This window comes from Homalodisca vitripennis, chromosome 2 (assembly GCF_021130785.1).
Source record: "Homalodisca vitripennis isolate AUS2020 chromosome 2, UT_GWSS_2.1, whole genome shotgun sequence".
NCBI lineage: Eukaryota > Metazoa > Arthropoda > Insecta > Hemiptera > Cicadellidae > Homalodisca > Homalodisca vitripennis.
The window spans coordinates 70069096-70086681 of NC_060208.1; the positions used below are offsets into that span (position 1 = coordinate 70069096).

The 17586-nt window shown below is 35.4% G+C and overlaps 1 protein-coding gene across 3 annotated transcripts in view; it reads right to left on the reverse strand.

Moving 5' to 3' along the window:
- Positions 1-1671: 1671 nt before the first annotated feature.
- LOC124354126 (ganglioside-induced differentiation-associated protein 1) overlaps positions 1672-17586 on the reverse strand; it is a 35049-nt gene continuing 19134 nt past the window's right edge. For all 3 annotated transcript variants that reach the window (XM_046804357.1, XM_046804355.1, XM_046804358.1), the window contains 2 exons: positions 13537-13734; positions 1672-2087 (listed from right to left, as the gene is read on the reverse strand). In XM_046804357.1, coding sequence (XP_046660313.1) covers positions 1783-2087; positions 13537-13734 — 503 coding nt within the window. In that variant the 3' untranslated portion in view covers positions 1672-1782. The remainder of the gene's footprint in view (positions 2088-13536; positions 13735-17586) is intronic.

A 17586-nucleotide genomic window follows, 5' to 3' on the forward strand; every position in this document is an offset into this window, starting at 1 on the left:
GAACAATATTTCGGTAATATAAAACAGGAATTGTCTTATCGCAAACCCCTCCCCATCCTCAGACAGAGGTCAAAGTCGAGCGATCTAGTAGATAACGTGATTGCAGAGTCGCATCGCTTTGTTGTACTTCCGTGTTTTACCTCTACATTTCTCCAAACACAAAAATTCAACAAAAACAAACATTACCAAACTAAAACTAAACTCTTTATTGAAAAAACACTCAAAACTTGTTTTTATTCTTGATCACATTCCGCCACCCAAAATGCGAGTGCCTCCAGTCATCAGCGCGGGCTTCGGCAGCACCCGCGCTGATGTCAACGAAAGAAAAACATCCCTCGAGATAGTACCTATCAGTAAAATATCAAATTCTAGAGGGGCTGATCAGAAATATAAATTGAATTTTAATGGAAAGGCAATTATGTACCTTGCAAATCATGTGATGCCGCGCGGCCTGCCGTAATCGGGATTCTCGAGAAAGATAAGATAACAGCGACAACAATACCGATCACAATACCTGGAAATGCTTGTAAGTTTGTAATTTTGTAATTACAGAGTTGTTTTTACGTTCTATCATGTTTGTTTCTATAAATTTATATTTTTGTGTTCTTCATACTGGTGTGGTCGGTATAATCCCAAAGTACCGGTTTGAGTCACCCATTATTTACAAAATAAAACAATATTTCATACTGAAAGTACCGAAACAATAATATAACTGTCTACTCACACAAACGTAATGAACATCAACACAGTCTACTAAACGTAAACAATGTCACATCAGATGCAGATGTTGTTCTTAGTAACAGCTGATCTTCTTACTCTCTCTTTAGGAGTAGTGTAAATATTATTTAGTAACATTTGACCATGAAATCATATTGCATATGTATGAAAATAAAATTATAAGTTCTAAAACCACTGGTGTCGCTAAAATTAAACACTTAAGAGCCATTTATAATAACTTATATCATGCCGACGACATATCGTCGGCTGGGGTTTCTCGCACTATTTTTAACGCCGGAATATCGTCGGCCTGGGGTTTTTAGACAGTGAAATTTACCGACGATATACCGGCGGCTGGGGCTCAAAGGGTTAAACACTGATATGAAACCCAATTTAATATAGAAATATGTGAATGTATCATGTTACAAGGTATCTTGAGAAAGATTTCAATTGTAGACTTCAAATTTTCCATAGAACATCATTCTACATAGGCAAAAATGAGTTCTACAAAGGTGCATGTCCAGCCGTGGAATTTGGCTGATCGTCGTTGAAGCCCATCACTCAATACGTTGACACAATTTCTTTTTTGTTTGATGGGGAATGTAAAACTTTCTTTTCCATATGATGGTCAGTCGTTTTATCCGTCAATAATGAATGGGCATTAGACTTGAAATTTTTGTATTGAACCTCACTGACTTTTTATGAAACTGAGGTAAATATACCTTTGGCATATCACTCGCTATAATAGTAGCTCGGCAATTATTAACCTATGTCAATAATAATTAAGCTACCAATATTCAAACAAAATTACTGACAACAAATTTTGGGCATTGTTTAAAAAATTATATTGTTTTTACATTTTTGTATTAAAACTTTGTCTTAATCTGATTCTATGGTTATTCAAAAACAAAACACCAAATTTCTTTTAAGGTAGTTTAAAAACCAAGACAAAACTACAAACTATGAATTATTTATTTATGAAAAATGAACAGCAAAACTTATAATCAGTCTAAGTACTGTGAGGGGCACTCCTACTGGAATGATAGCAAGAGGTAACCAACTCATCTATTTCTTCTTGAGGAAGAGAAAGCCCCCGATGATGACAGCGATCGCAGTGAAGATAACAGTTCCGATAACAAGCCCAGGCTGCATCTCTAAAAATGTCTTGAGATGAGTTATCTGCGAGGGCACCGTCTGTTTATATGTATCACGTTGGCATACACGAGCGTAATACCGTGCAATGCCTGGCTTCTTGCCATCACTCCAGTACCTTGTCTCTAACCCCAGCAAATAAAGTCGGTCTAGAAGGATAGTCAAGCTGATGTCCGCTACAGTGAAACGTTCGCTGCACAACCACCTTGGGTCATTCTCTGGAACAAAGACTCACTTGTCATAAGACTAATTTAATTTATATGTTGTTTATATATAAACAATGATACAAATAATTAGTTTAATTATTATTGTTTTATTCTATTGCTAAGTCTCAACCATTTCAGGCCATGAACGCAAATTGCTTACACACATTTTTTAATTTATTACTTTGCTTTTGTGAAAATGATCCACAACAAACTTAGTAAAGTATCTTTCAAAATATACTACTATAGAGATAAAAAAAATAACAGAAATATTTTTAATAAAGTCCAAAAATTATGCATACTGTTTAGTAATTCATTCTTGAAATTTACCATGATAAAATGTAAAATTCGACTTTTTTATAACATTTTCAACTCACAATGCACATTCATTACACCAAAAATTAACTTAAAACTGTGAAACTTAAAAAATAATTGCTATGGGCCATTAATTAGGCTTTTATAAAAAGATTTTAAAGACCTTTGTGGGGAAGTGGATACAAATAAAAAGAAACATTTAACACTATTTTCACCATCGATCTAATTAATTTAACTTTAAATGCAGAGTCCAGATACATCGTGGTTCTCAAGGCCAGTACACTTACATAGATGAGACACCACAGCAAAAAGTATTTTTCCCATTGTAATGTATGCGGGTCGACACTGTACTCTCTATGGGTCGGGAAGAATAATTAAACTACACATTTAGAGTAACATTGCTCTAGGACCGCTCGTAAAAGGAACGGACGGGACGCGGAGGTTACATGACGGTGTCTGGTGGTGGACTCCGGGTGGACTGGCTGGCTGGCCAGCTTGGACCGTTGGTTGTAGGGTAGTGGCGTGATGTGACGTCACAGGAGAGCAGCCTATGAGCATTCTTTATTCTTTTAGACCACATCGTATGTTACCATCGCCTGACAATACATTACTGCCAACATCACTGGTGCAGACATTAAATATCACTATGGATACCTACCAACTTAGTACTTCTCACACTAAATACACTACAATCCTCCCCCTTAAATACATAAGTCCCCTACAATTTTAGAAAATTTATCAATTACAATTTGTTTTACAATTCTCCAATTTTAAATCAATTACAAATGAATAAGAAAATTGACATTATACTCTTTTATTTTTGTAAGTATAGATTATAGAGAACAAAATATAAACTCAATATAATCATTTAACACAAATCACAAAACACTTCAATCAAAACCAATAAATCAGAATATAGCAATTAATAACACTATTGAATGAACACAATTAACAAATCGATAATAATAATGCTTAAACAATATTAATTATATACAAGTCACAATTGGGTTGTATTTACAAGTCCATTTTGACTAAAGGTTTACGATCCCTTAGTGGGTATCGTCTAACAGGTGTCATTGTTTGGGGTGAAACGCTGGAACTGTTATTGTTTACATTTGTACGTGGGCTGGGGCTTTGCCCCTGAGCGTTTCTGTTATTGTTATTGGTTTTGCGGAGCGGGGGGGCAAGGTCGTTGCTAAAAGTACTGGCGACCTTGCGCTCGCTCTGTCCCGCGACTGTATATCGATCGTTTCCTGCGTGTGCTCTGTTTGCCACGCTTGCGTCTGGGAGTCTAGGCATTGTTGTCAAACTCAGGGACATTTTCCGGACTACACTGTAAACCTACCAACTGGTCGATATGTCGTTTCCACCTCATGCCCGTATTCAGTTCAAACTTAAATACGTGACTGGTCCTAATCGTGAAAAACTACCACACCTGGTATCCACTTATTTCTACCTCTGTAATCTCTGGCTATGATTGGTTGTCCAATAGCTAACTGTCTAGTTTTACTACCCCTATAGTACAATCGTTGTTTTTCTTGATTATCTGACATTATTGCTTTAACATTTGGGGCGAATTAAATCTAACCTAGACTTTAGCGATCTGCCCAACATTAATTGAGCTGGCGATAGATTTGGTAGTAGAATGCACTGTATTTCTATAAGTGAACAGGAAGTAGTTACTCAAAGCTAATTCTAAATCCTTGGAATTATGAAGAGCTGTTTTCAATTTATTTTTAATAGTTCTGACTGACCGTTCTGCCAAACCATTGGTTTCTGGGTGGTATGGTGGTGTGAAAAACGTGTGTTTGATACCATTTGACATCAAAAAATTCTTTAAACTCTTGACTGGTAAAAGGTGGTCCGTTGTCGGACACTATGTGGTCTACAATACCATACCTACTAAATAATTCCTTAATTTCACAATCGTGTGAACAGCTGCCGTTGAAGCAACGGGCAACACCTCTGGCCACTTAGAGTACGCAATCTTTTACCACCAAAAATAACTTGGACTGAAAAGGTCCAAAAAAAATCAATATGAATTCGAGACCAAACTCGTTCCGGAACATTCCAATGATGCAGGAAAGCCTTGGGCGGTTTTGCTCGTTCCTCCAAACAGGCTGCAACAGCTGTTAGCTAGTTGTTCTATGTCCCGGTCGATATTAGGCCACCATACATATGCACGGGCTAATGCCTTCATGCGAACAATACCTATGTGTGAAGTATGCAATTCGTTCAGAATGTTTATTCTGAACCTTTTAGGTATTACCACCCTGTACCCCCACATTAGCCCCACATTAGGATTCCTTGCTCCAAGGTTAATTCCGACTGTCTAATTTCAAATGGCTTTAGATCTGGTTCAGTTACAATAGGCCAACCTAATTCTACATTAGGATATTACCTTTTTGATTTCACTAATCTACCATTGATTCTCTTTTTATGTCTACATTAGCTTAATGGTATGTCATTTTCAGCTAAACACTGCAAATGGGTACCTATGACATTAATATTAAGGTCATTCATCCGAGATTTCATCTTTAATCTCACTATTTACAGGTAATCTAGATAAAACCATCGGCATTGCCATGGTTTTGGGACTTAACATACACAATCTCATATTGGAAACCACTTAAAAACAAAGCGTATCGTTGTAACCTACTGGCTGCGAAAGCAGGTAACCCTTTCTTTGGTCCTCAAAAATAGCCACTAAAGGCTTATGATCAGTCTTTAACAAAAAACTGTGTACCATATAAATATTGACTAAATTTCTTAACACAAATACAATGCTTAATGCTTCCTTATCTATTTGTGAATAGTTTTTCTCAGCGCTATTTAACACTCTACTTGCGAATGATATAGGTCTTTCTGTACCGTTCGTATTGAATCTGACTCAAAACTGATGCAATGCCATATGGACTAGCATCACTGGCTACCACTAGTGGTAATGCAGGATCATAATGCGCTAAAACTTCAGCAGAGATTAACTTTTGCTTAATCTCTTGTAGTGCCTTCTTACATGCTAAATTAAATACAAATCGGTATCCTTTTCTTAACAACTGATACATTGGGGTTAAAATAGTGGATATCCTAGGAATGAAACGTGAATAGTAATTAACAAGGACCAAGGAAGGCTTTAAGCTGTGTCACATTTTGAGGTTCAGAGTGCCTTGACAATTGCTTCAACCTTACTAGGTGCGGTATGCAACCCTTGTTTACTGATTAACAAAACCTAAATATTCTAAACTGTCACAGAAAAATTTACATTTGTTCTTGCTCACTGTGAACCCATTGTCTTCAAGTCTTTGACACCACTAGTCTAAGTCTATGCATGTGTTCCTCATTGTTTTTACCTGTTACTAGAATGTCATCTAAAAATACAGTTACCCCCTGGATACCTTGTAATGTTCGTTCTATTATTCTCTGGAATATTCCCGGTGCTGAACTGATACCAAACATAGGCGATTGTAAGCATACAATCCTTTGTGTGTGCTAATTGTACAATACGTTTGACTATCTACATCTAGTTTAAGCTGCTGATAAGCTGAAGATAAATCTATTTTAGAGAATTTTTCTCCGTTTTGTAGGCTGGCAAATATTTCTTCAATTTTTCGGTAACGGGTGTCGGTCTACCTCCAAGAAAGGATTTACAGTTATTTTATAATCCCCACAAATTCTTTTTTTCCCATTAGCCTTAATAATTGGTACAATGGGAGTCCCCATTCACTGGTATCTACTGGTGAAAATAACGTTCTCTTGTTCTAGTCTAGTCAGCTCGGCTTCTACTTTTTCTTTAAGTGTAAAAGGTAACGTCCTAGGTTTAAAGTATTTTGGTACTACATTTTCTTTTAACTTTAATTTAACTGGTGCACCCTTGAAACATCCCAACTTATCCGTAAATACATTTGGAAACTCATTGTACAGTAATTCTACTTGTTTGTTGTTGTTGACAACAGGACGGATTGACAGATGTTTGTTTGTTTACCTCTACAGGTGTGTTGTGGCTTCCACTGACAGGCGTGCATGCGTCTGCCGCCTGCAGTTGGGCACAACCCCCACCATGCTCGTGCGATCAGCTGACTGTACATTGTTTACATTACTAGGCTCTCTAACTGTTAAATCTAATTGCTTGCATCCAATCACGCACTCCCCTTAACAAGGGATTTAGCCCCATTATCTACGATGTATAAAGCTAATTGTTTCTCTTTACCTTTATGTTGTACATTGACCATAACCTTACCTAAAAGGCCTGAGCCTGATCCTTTTCATGTGTATATGAACTTAATACTAAGCTAGTTGGATAAATGTTTATATTTCCTAACTTAGTCTTACAATCTTTTTCTGACATAACTGAAACACAAGCTCCACTATCGACTTCAAATACAATTTCCTTACTTTCCACTAATAACTGTACCGTTATTGGCTCAATTTTATTAATCTTAGTTTCTATTTCTTTAACCGTAAATAGATTGGAAATGTCATACACATCGTCATTGTCTTTATGTTTCCAGTGATTATCTGAACCGGACTCTGCTGATTCTTTACTTTCCTCTACATAGTGCTGCCTACCTTTATAAACATATTGCTTTTTATTGCTGTAAAACTGTTTCCCTTTAGCTGAAGGCTCCTTAGACCTATTTGTAAAAACATTTGGTTTGTTCTCATTAGGTTTGTTAACATAATTTTTCGATCTACAAACTCTTTCAAGGTGTCCCTTCTTTTTACAATGATTACACGTGTACTCACGGAAACGACATTGCGATGCTGTGTGTGATCCTCGCTTTGCCGCAACAATAGCAGGTGATGTCTCCCCAGCGCCTTCCCGCCGTCCGATGACCGTCTCGCTGCGATGCTCGCCGCCTGTGTCCTTTTCGGTATCGACCCGCTGCTCTGCATCCGGTGAATACGTCCTCCTGCAGTTGTCATCTGGGCCCGCCCCCTTCTCAGCAAATTCCATTGCAGTAGCTAGTTGCACGGCTTTTTCATAAGTGAGGTTCTCCTCCCCGAGAAGTCTTTTTTCTGTATCTGTTGGTCTTGCAGACCCGCGACTAATCTGTCCCTTAAGTTAGTCTGGCAATTTATCACCAAATTCACAATACTTAGATAACTGTTTTAAATGCACAATATAATCGCTAACCGTTTCATGATCCAATTGATTCCGCCTACTAAATTTAAATCTTTCCGTGATAAAAGAAGGCTTGGGATGCAGATGATTCGCTATAGTGTCCCACAATTTCCTTGTACGACTTGTCAGACGGTTTTGTCTGGTGTAATTAAGTCTTTCAGTAACGTATAGGTCCTTACACCCATAACTGTCAACAAAGTGCTTAGTTTCTTTGAATTATCGATATCATTACAATCAATAAAAAAACTCAAATCTCTCTATATAAGACTGCCACGATTCTTCCGCACTATCAAAATAACCCATAGACCCGATAGTTGCCATTTTGTTTTCTTGTACACTCCGTAATAACTGTTTAAATGTCCGGTAAAAAATAATCGTCTAACGGCATTAATTGCAACGATTAAAATCAGCTTTGTGCGCGCTTACACCCAGAATAGTTTATATCGATCGGCGTACCTTACTACTCCCGACCGTTGGAATGTCCGGAATGTCCTTGCACATTCGCGGTTATTTGCACGTGTTCATTACGATAGTTGCCCTTCCGCACTATATCACTGTAATTCACTGTTTCAATGTCCCGAATGTCCCTGCACATTCGTTGTTATTTGCACTGTGTTCATTACGCTTGTTGCCCTTCCGCACGTAAATCACTGTAATTCACTGTTGCAGTTGTTTTCCTCGTCGCCACTGTAAGCGACGTTCCACTGTTGCAGTTGTTTTCCTCGTCGCCACTGTAAGCGACGTTCCACTGTTGCAGTTGTTTTCCTCGTCGCCACTGTAAGCGACGTTCCACTGTTGCAGTTTGTTTTCCTCGTCGCCACTGTAAGCGACGTTCCACTGTTGCAGTTGTTTTCCTCGTCGCCACTGTAATGTATGCGGGTCGACACTGTACTCTCTATGGGTCGGGAAGAATAATTAAACTACACATTTAGAGTTAACATTGCTTAGGACCGCTCGTAAAGGAACGGACGGGGACGCGGAGGTTACATGACGGTGTCTGGTGGTGGACTCCGGTGTGGACTTTGGCTGGCTGGCCAGCTGGACCGTTGGTTGTAGGGTAGTGGCGTGATGTGACGTCACAGGAGAGCAGCCTATGAGCATTCTTTATTCTTTTAGACCACATCGTATGTTACATCGCCTGACAATACTTACTGCCAACATCACTGGTGCAGACATTAAATATCACTATGGATACCTACCAACTTAGTACTTCTCACACTAAATACACTACACCCATATTAGTAGTTTTTGACATGTTTATTTAAAATGTATTAATTAGAGCAAATTTTTGTCAATAACATTCAGGATCAACTTAGATGTCAATAAATTTTGTAATAAAACCTTTTATTTTCCCATAGGGAAGAGTTGAAATATAACAGCCCTCATTCAAAATGTCCGATTGTAAACTTGGAAGCTCAAAATCTCTACTAAATCATCACAATAAACAATATCAATGAGTAAACATGATGAAATGATTCATAAAATAAAATTCACACCCAACAACAACTTCTTGAATTCGCGTACAAAACGAAGTGTGGGGCCTCCCCAAGTAGTTTCATCAAAATCCAAAGGATATCAGTAACAACCGGACAGAAATTTTCTACACATTTTCAACCTATAGTGTCCCAAGTAACAAGAGATAACACCTGTCACTATGAAAGAAATACAGCTGATAAATAGAAAGCAAAGCAATTGCCTTGCTTTACTAAAGGTTTTTCTAAAAACTAATATTGCACGATATATTCAACCATAGTGGTTAAAGAGTTAAACATTTAATAGCATAATCAATACATTATACATTACTTTGTAATGATAAAGAGAGTGTGTTTAACTCTTTTCTTGGCAATATAGTGAGTGTGTCAAACGACAGGGCATAGTCACCGTCAGGATGACGTATCTAAACGGAAACAAATGCTAAGTAAAGGGTTAACCAGGAGTACTGATGGCTTTAACCGTCCGTGAATATCCCTAGGATCTACTAGAAATAAGGAAAATTGTCTTTGATGAACTCCAGAAGTAAAAATAGTAACGACAGGGCATAGTCACCGTCAGGATGGCATATCTAAACGGAAACAAATGCTAAGTAAAGGGTTAACCAGGAGTACTGATGGCTATAACCGTCCGTCAATATACCTAGGATCTACTAGAAGGAAGGAAAATTGTCTTTAATGAACTCCAGAAGTAAAAACAGTTTTTAGTTGTATTTATTCAAAATGTATTGAAATATAATGTACCAAAGTAATGCATTATTGGCACCTTATAGCACGTTAAACTGTACATTTTTTGGCAAGGTAATTTTTTAAACACGGGTACACGCAAAGTGCTACTACACGTTTAGTGCACTCATAAGCAGTTTCTTTTCTTTTATACTCTCTGTGTGTTATATTTGAGCACACAAAGCAGCGTTTTGATTATTTGTTTTATTATTACTATTCTGTCACTAGGAACCAGCACCGTACATCAATGATCAAAGAATTGCAAGAACCGAGAATAACTTATAAATGGATTTGCACGAGAAAATTATAGGACTTTGGCAGAAAAGCTGTGATTACATATTCATCACCTTAGAGCAATAATTACTTTGAACACTTCACAATAGAAATAGTACTTAAGAACGCCACAAGGAAACATAATATTATTGATTATTATTGAATATTATTATATATTATTAATATTGATTATCAATAATAATCAATATTATTGATTATTTAAAAATCCGGTCATATAGTGTTAAATTGTTTTTTGAGATCAAACAGCTATAATCGCCAGTACTCTTTTGAAATCATTATCAGCTACTCCTAAACAGATTAACTCTTTTCTTAGCAGTATATAGTGGTGTCACATGACAGAGTATAAACACAGTCAGGATGATATACCAAAACGAATACATGTTAGAATTAAGCAAGAATATGTAAAATCAGAGTTGTTCATATTAGTTCAACTGAAAATAGAGAATGGAAGCTGAAAGATAATTGTAACCATTCTCATCCCCACATTATTATTTACGAGAATTCAGACTCAATTCTAATTCAATAAATTCCAAGCTTGAAAAATTAATAATTTAACGTAAATAAAAACGTAATGTTATGTAAACATTCATTATAAGCATTTTGCACATGTTTTTATTCTAAATTTTAATTGCAATCAAAAGCAATTAATTTTTGTTAAATGTCAATTGAACATAAATCATTATTTTTCTGGAATAAGAAAACCTAAATTTATTATTAAGGCAGTGAGTGAAAAGAAACAATGATATTATACAACTTAAGGCTAAAAAGCAACATTAGTCAAAAAAGACTGTTGTGAGTAATTACAAGCAATTGTTTTTACTGTAGTGTAGACATTTGTTATAATTGAAAAACCATAGTCTTCCACATAGAAAAGAGCTTTTTAATTCAATTTCACATGTGTTAATAGACTGTGAGTAGATACTGGCAATAAGCTAGCAATGAATTATTTTAGGTAGCTAGTGGCCTGTTCATTTGCCCTATCTCTTATCAGGTCAGATAAAATATCTGCCTGATCAGTTCTATCCTTTTCATCTAGACCAAGACAAAGCTATAAAAAATCATTCTGCATCTACTGTAGATTCATTCCTGTTGGGATATGTATGGTATTTGCTACACACATTTTCAATTGACCTATACAATCGATTTTTACTGTGCCTTATTTAAAGTAACTGAGCAAAATTATTGTAAATTGTAAAAGTTAAATTGAAAGTATGGATATAATACTAATAATAGAAAACTGTACAATATTGTTTGAGTCTACAGAACAGTGTCTTGTGATGAAGCCTTTAAGGGGTAAGCGTTACAATTTTTAAATTTATTTTATTATGTTCCATGTAACACTTTATTATATTATTATATGTGTAATATGTAATAATTATATATTAATATCTAGGATCCTCGCTTTAAAAATTCTTTATTTGAATACAATAATAGAGTAAGCCTCAGTTTTATACTTTTCTTTTAGGAAATGTCTAAATTTTAACCCTTTCAATGTGCATTACAAAAAATTCCGTACAGTATAAATAACTCCACCAACGTATGACAGGAAATGTCAAATTCAAAGATTTTGTCTTCAATCGCAAACTGTAGTTCTCAAAACTGGTGTTAAAATGTTAAGTGAACGTCATAGAACAGCTACACTCTACACAATGTTATCAATCTAAAACCGGTTGTCATAGCAACCGAACTTCATTTTGCACTATCAATGGTAGGTTTGACATCTTTTTCCATGTGGGGAGGATGACAGTGCAATACTTGAAAATAATCCGGCTACATAACTCTTAACGCTCTTTTTAATTGTGATGTAACTGTGTTATTTCACTCACACAAGATGAGGGTATTCGTAACTCTTGGTGTGAATTATGTTTATACTCTATGTGTGATTTAACCTGCCAGTCTACCTATAGACAATCTGTCGACCCTATGGGATTCTTTTGGGAGGATGAGACATCTCAGATGTGCTCTGGTGAGAAGCATCATTCCTCTAGTTAACCCTTTTTCTCTCACTCTACCCAATCACAATTGTCTAAGTTATGCTAGTCTTTATCTTTCTTTAAAGTGAAAATAATATAATTAATTAGTCTATATAGCACTCATTGGATGAACTATATTCTTTAGTCTCAAACTAATCACTTTTATTATTTATTTCTTTGCTTTATTTTTAGCTTCAAATTATTCAATGAATTTAATTAGGATTTCAATTTTGTTCCTTTAAAATTATAATTAGGTCTCTTTTTAGTGGATTGGAAAATCCCATGTCTTGTTTCCTTATACGTATTTATTTGTAAAAAATATAACAGTTTTAAAAATTTGTTTTTATTTGTTAAACCCTATGTTAACCCTTTTAACCCCGGCCACTAAATCAAGTGATGTGCCAGAAATCCCAAGCCATTTTCAGACAAAATGTAAGGGTTTTGTAAAAAATTCATAACTCAGTTATTTTTTAGAATATTTAGGTAATTCTTTTTTTGTTTTACTTCTATATACATGTAGCTTACAGAATTATACAAATAAAATTATTATTATGAAAGTATTTTTTTTTACATACATATACATATATAAAAAAAATAAAAAAATGAAAAAATTCAAGTTTGATCATGGAAACCATATAGATAAAAAAATATTTGACACGAAAATACCCATTTCCTTTATGGTACATTTAATCCTTAATAAAAGGAAACAAAAATTATAGGCCTACCTTATTTAAAAGTGAAGTAACATAAACTTTTGTAAAGCCGCGTAAATTTTTCTTTTTACCATTTCTGGGCAAGGCAATGTAACAAGACCTTTGAAATTCACAGCACTTAAAATAAACATAAAACCAAAGTTATTTCTGACAAAATAACTAAAACTGTTCATAATCTAAATTAAAAAAAAAAAGTTTTAAAAACAATATTTACATCAGTACAAAATGTTTTAGCACTTGTGGTCACCAAAACAATTGGGGTGAATTGTTTGTTTGCAACTGAGTTACTAATTAGTGTATTTCCACTTACGGGAGACTTTGAACAATGTCTTTTACTCATTTTGAAATCAAACAAATAATAAACTAAACTTTAACTGCCGTACTTTACACTGCTTTAACCTAAAACTGTGAAGAAAAACGGAATATTCACAACCACGTGATATACAGCTGTCTGCAACAAGCGTGAGCAGTCAGTCGAGACGAACTGCAATTGCGTAGTCACAGACTGACAACATATGAATTCAAACCATTACAAACTAATATATTTCGATGCAAAATATCTTTGTGCACAAGTCTATGGAATTTCAAAGCATTTGGTGAAATAGGTGGCCAGTAAAGTTATAAAAAGTGCATGTCCGCACTATACGGACGTCGGGAGTTGCCGCCATTTTTACGACGTCCGTATAGTACGGACGTCGGGGTTAAAAGGGTTAACTTTATGAATCTGGATTTAAGTAGAATTTTAGGAAAATTAACATGAATGTTTCAAGCTAATTCCACGCTAAGGAGAAATAAAGAAATTTAAATCCAGCACTCTAAGGGTTAACTCACCACTCCTAGAAGCAAGTTCCTTCTCAACTTCTTGTAGGGCTGTGTCCACTTGGTCTAGTAGTTTTTCAAATGATGCCTCGTCCATTACCAATTGATGCTTCTTCTCTTGAACTTCTGCCTTCTCCAACAAAATTCTCTTGATGTTCGGATGTTTCTCCGCAAGCTTTCGAAGATTCGCAACATTCTTTTCTTCACCAGCTTTAGCACAGACATTATATTTCTTAATACACAATATTAACCACTTATATAACAGCCCACTGAATTTACTTCAGTGATAACTTAAGAGTACATTTTCTGTAATAACAATTTTATAAAGTTACCTATTTCATTATATTTATAAAAAAACTATTTATAAAAGAAAATAAAAAATTAATTCTTATGCATATTTAAATATTACAATTATTATGGTAAATAACACAAGCAATATTACATAAGCCATTTCAATATTGGATAGTGAATTATTGTTAAATTGTCAAATAATATAAAAAATACAAAATTATAAAATTTTGTTATTGGAAAATATTTAAATACTAATATTTTGTGTTTATAGAAAAAGCATTTCTATAATGGTCGATAGTATAATGTCCATAAAACATGTCAACTATAATGTTGGCAAAAGCGTGGTTTCAAGTCTAAAAATGGCTATGCAACAATCACCAGCTTGGACACTGGCAAAGTCTTCGAATCTGAAGTTTTAACCAAACATTGTGATGGATGTATGAAGGTGAAGGGAAAAGACAATATAAAAAAAGACCTACACAAAACCATTTTGTTAAAAACTATGAGGGGTCTAGTGGAGGGATGGAGAGCATGGCAGCTGTAAATATATTTGCCCGGTCTGAAGAAAGAAGTGGAGTGCGCTATGTAAACTACTTAGGAGTCTCTAAGGCATTTGATAGTGTGAACCAAGTAAAACTCTATGGTGAGGATGTGGAAATAAAGAAGCTCGAATGAGAATAGGATGGGCACGCTACTAAGAAACCTTGATGAGATCTAAAAAAATACTATCTTGAGTCAGTAGCGTAGCCAGAAATTTCGTTCGGGGGGGGTCCGAAACCGGTGATCTGGGGGACGTTTTGTGTGTTAATAAATTGCCAATGAGTTCACTGGTAAAAGGTAAATACCAAAAATATGGAACTTTAGTAACTACGCCTTATAGAAAGTGGAAAGATGTAATAGGCAAATTCAACTCTCACAGCAACTCTAGTACCACAAATGTTCTTGTATAGCTACAGAAACTTTACGAAGTTCGATTCTGGCCGAGTAGAAGGCACCAATGTGATGTTGCATTCACTGGATAAGAAAGAAAAAGAACAAAACAGAGCTTCACTCAAGCGTATAATTGACACAACTATATTCTGTGGAGAAAATGAAATACTCCTTCGGGGACATTGGGCCACTGACGGCCGAAAACCCTTTAGAAAAGGAGGGCAATTTTCTAGCGTTGCTCGGGTACAGATCAAACTAACGGTAGGAAAATGCACTGGAAAAACTCTACTGATTAGAAGTTCGGCTGCTTTGGATTCACTGATTGAGGTATTTATGAATGAGTTATAATGACGATTTTTTTGTATCATTACACTGTAGACGAGTATATAATTATCGGGAAAAAATCACTTTCGGTCGGAAATAAAATACACGTTAAAAACTATAATGATTAAAACTTCAACTACTTCGGACTTCAGTTATTGAGGTAAACGTGGTGTTTTTGATTGAGTTAGGGCGACGATTTTTTGTTATCATTAAACTGTACTCGACTAACTATATAATTATCGAGAAAAAAATCACTTCCGGTCGGTAAATACTGAAGAAAAGCTCTCTAAAGATTCAAGTTTTGACGATTTTGGATTTCACTAGTTGAGGTAAAAGTAGTACTTATAATTATGTTAGGACATTGATTTTAGGTATTAATTCGACGCCGACTAATAAATATATAATTATAATAAAAAAAAAAACGAAAATAATCACTTCCGATGGGAATATACTAAGGAGAATGAAATAATACCTCGGTCAGTGAAATCCAAAATAGTCGGAACTTCTTATCAGTACAGTTTTTCCGGTGTATTATCCGACCGGAAGTGATTTTTTCAATTTTTCTTCGATAATTATATAGTTATTAGTCGGCGTCCAATTGATACGCGAAATCAATGTTCTAACATAATTCTAAGTACTACTTTTACCTCAACCACTCAACCAGTGAAATCCAAAATCGTCAAAACTTGAATCTGTAGATAGCTTTTCTTCAGTATTTACCGACCGGAAGTGATATTTTTCTCGATAATTATATAGGGTACAGTGTACAGTTTAATGATAACAAAAATCGTCGTCCTAACTCAACCGAAAACACCACGTTTACCTCAATCACTGAGTCCAAATTAGTTGAAGTTCTAATCAGTAGAGTTTTTCAAGTGTATTTTCCGACCAAAAGTGATTTTTTTTATTTTGTTCAATAATTATATACACGTCTACAGTTTAATGACACATAAAATCAACATCATAACTTAATTCTAAGCGGTCATTTTACGTCCCCAAGACGAATTTGAACGAAGTGGTCGCTAATTTAAACTGTTCGCCGTGTTACGGTTCAGGTTACTTTGCGACGTCACGTGACCGTGCCCTATAGAAATACCGTGATTACACTAAACTATCTGAAAGGCCGAGCCCAAAAGTATCGTTTGATACTTTATGATTTAAACGAAAGGACAATTACATTTTTAACAATGGTCACTTTAATCAATTAAATCAATCAATTTAATGTTTGTAGACAAGAGTAATGATAACTCTCCTTTTTTCTCCTGCATTTTTAATGTCTTAAAATTTCGGGGGGGGGTCCGGACCCCCTGGACCCCCCCTTCGCTACGCCACTGTCTTGAGTGATGTTAAAGCATTACAAGGGAAAGGAAGACTTATTTATAAAAAAAATTAATCAGCTACAAGAATACTATAGAAAAGCCATTAGAGAAAACACAAATGATTTGCGAGGTATGAGAAGAGCTGTTTGGGCCACATATTGTCATTGTGGTTCCTTGGACGATGAACCCCTACATCTACTTTGCCCTGATCCACCAAACACATGGTGTAGGTATAAAATTGCTGAACATGAAGGAAAGCTTGAAACTTTTAAACACAAAAATTCACTACCTCAACCTGTCATGGAGGCAATAAAACCTGTCTAAAAGCTCTTGTAACCCAAGTTTATTATGTGTTTACCCATGTAAAACTAAGGATGTAAATGAGTCTTTCAATAGTGTGGTGTGGACTCGAGTACCTAAAGGAACATTTGTTGGAATGAAAACTTTAGAAATGGGTGTTTGGGACAGTGTAGTAACATTCAACAATGGCAATGCTGGAAGACTACATACTCTTAAGATGCTGGGCCTGAAAGACGTAGGAGAGTACACTTTAGAAGGATTGCTCCGATCCGACATTGAAAGGCTTCGGAAAGCAGCAGAGGATATGACAAAAGAAGCCAGGATTAAGAAGAGAAGGCAGCTACTTGCAGAAGAAGAGATAAATAATGACTATTACTGCCCTGGAGGGTTTTAAGAATCACTAAGTTCAGTAATAGTGTTATCTTTATCTGCGATTTCTCGAATTTAAATTTTTTTGTATAAGTACACTTTATTCAGACAGTAATACAGATATCTTGCTGACATGTTTATCCTGTGTTCTTGACAGTATAACTGATGTGTGGAACTAGGATTATGCCAATCTAGTTGACAATAAATTAAAAAAATTAAAATATCAAAAATAAATAAAAAAATAAAAGGATTTACAAAATTTAATTGTTTTTTATATATATATATTTGTAACCATAGAGACAAAATTCTAGTTCAGTGTACTGCTCAAGCATACAGATTGACTGTGTAAAAGTTTTCACGCTATAGGTTAAGGGTTCCTCAGAATAATGTACCTAAACATAGAAAATTTAACTTTGGCTCTTATGGACCGTTCAACTCCCCTTAATATGAGTTTTCGGGTTCTTCTGTGAAGTGATCCCATAAATATTCACACCATAAGATAGATATTTAAGAGTCCATGCTCACAAAA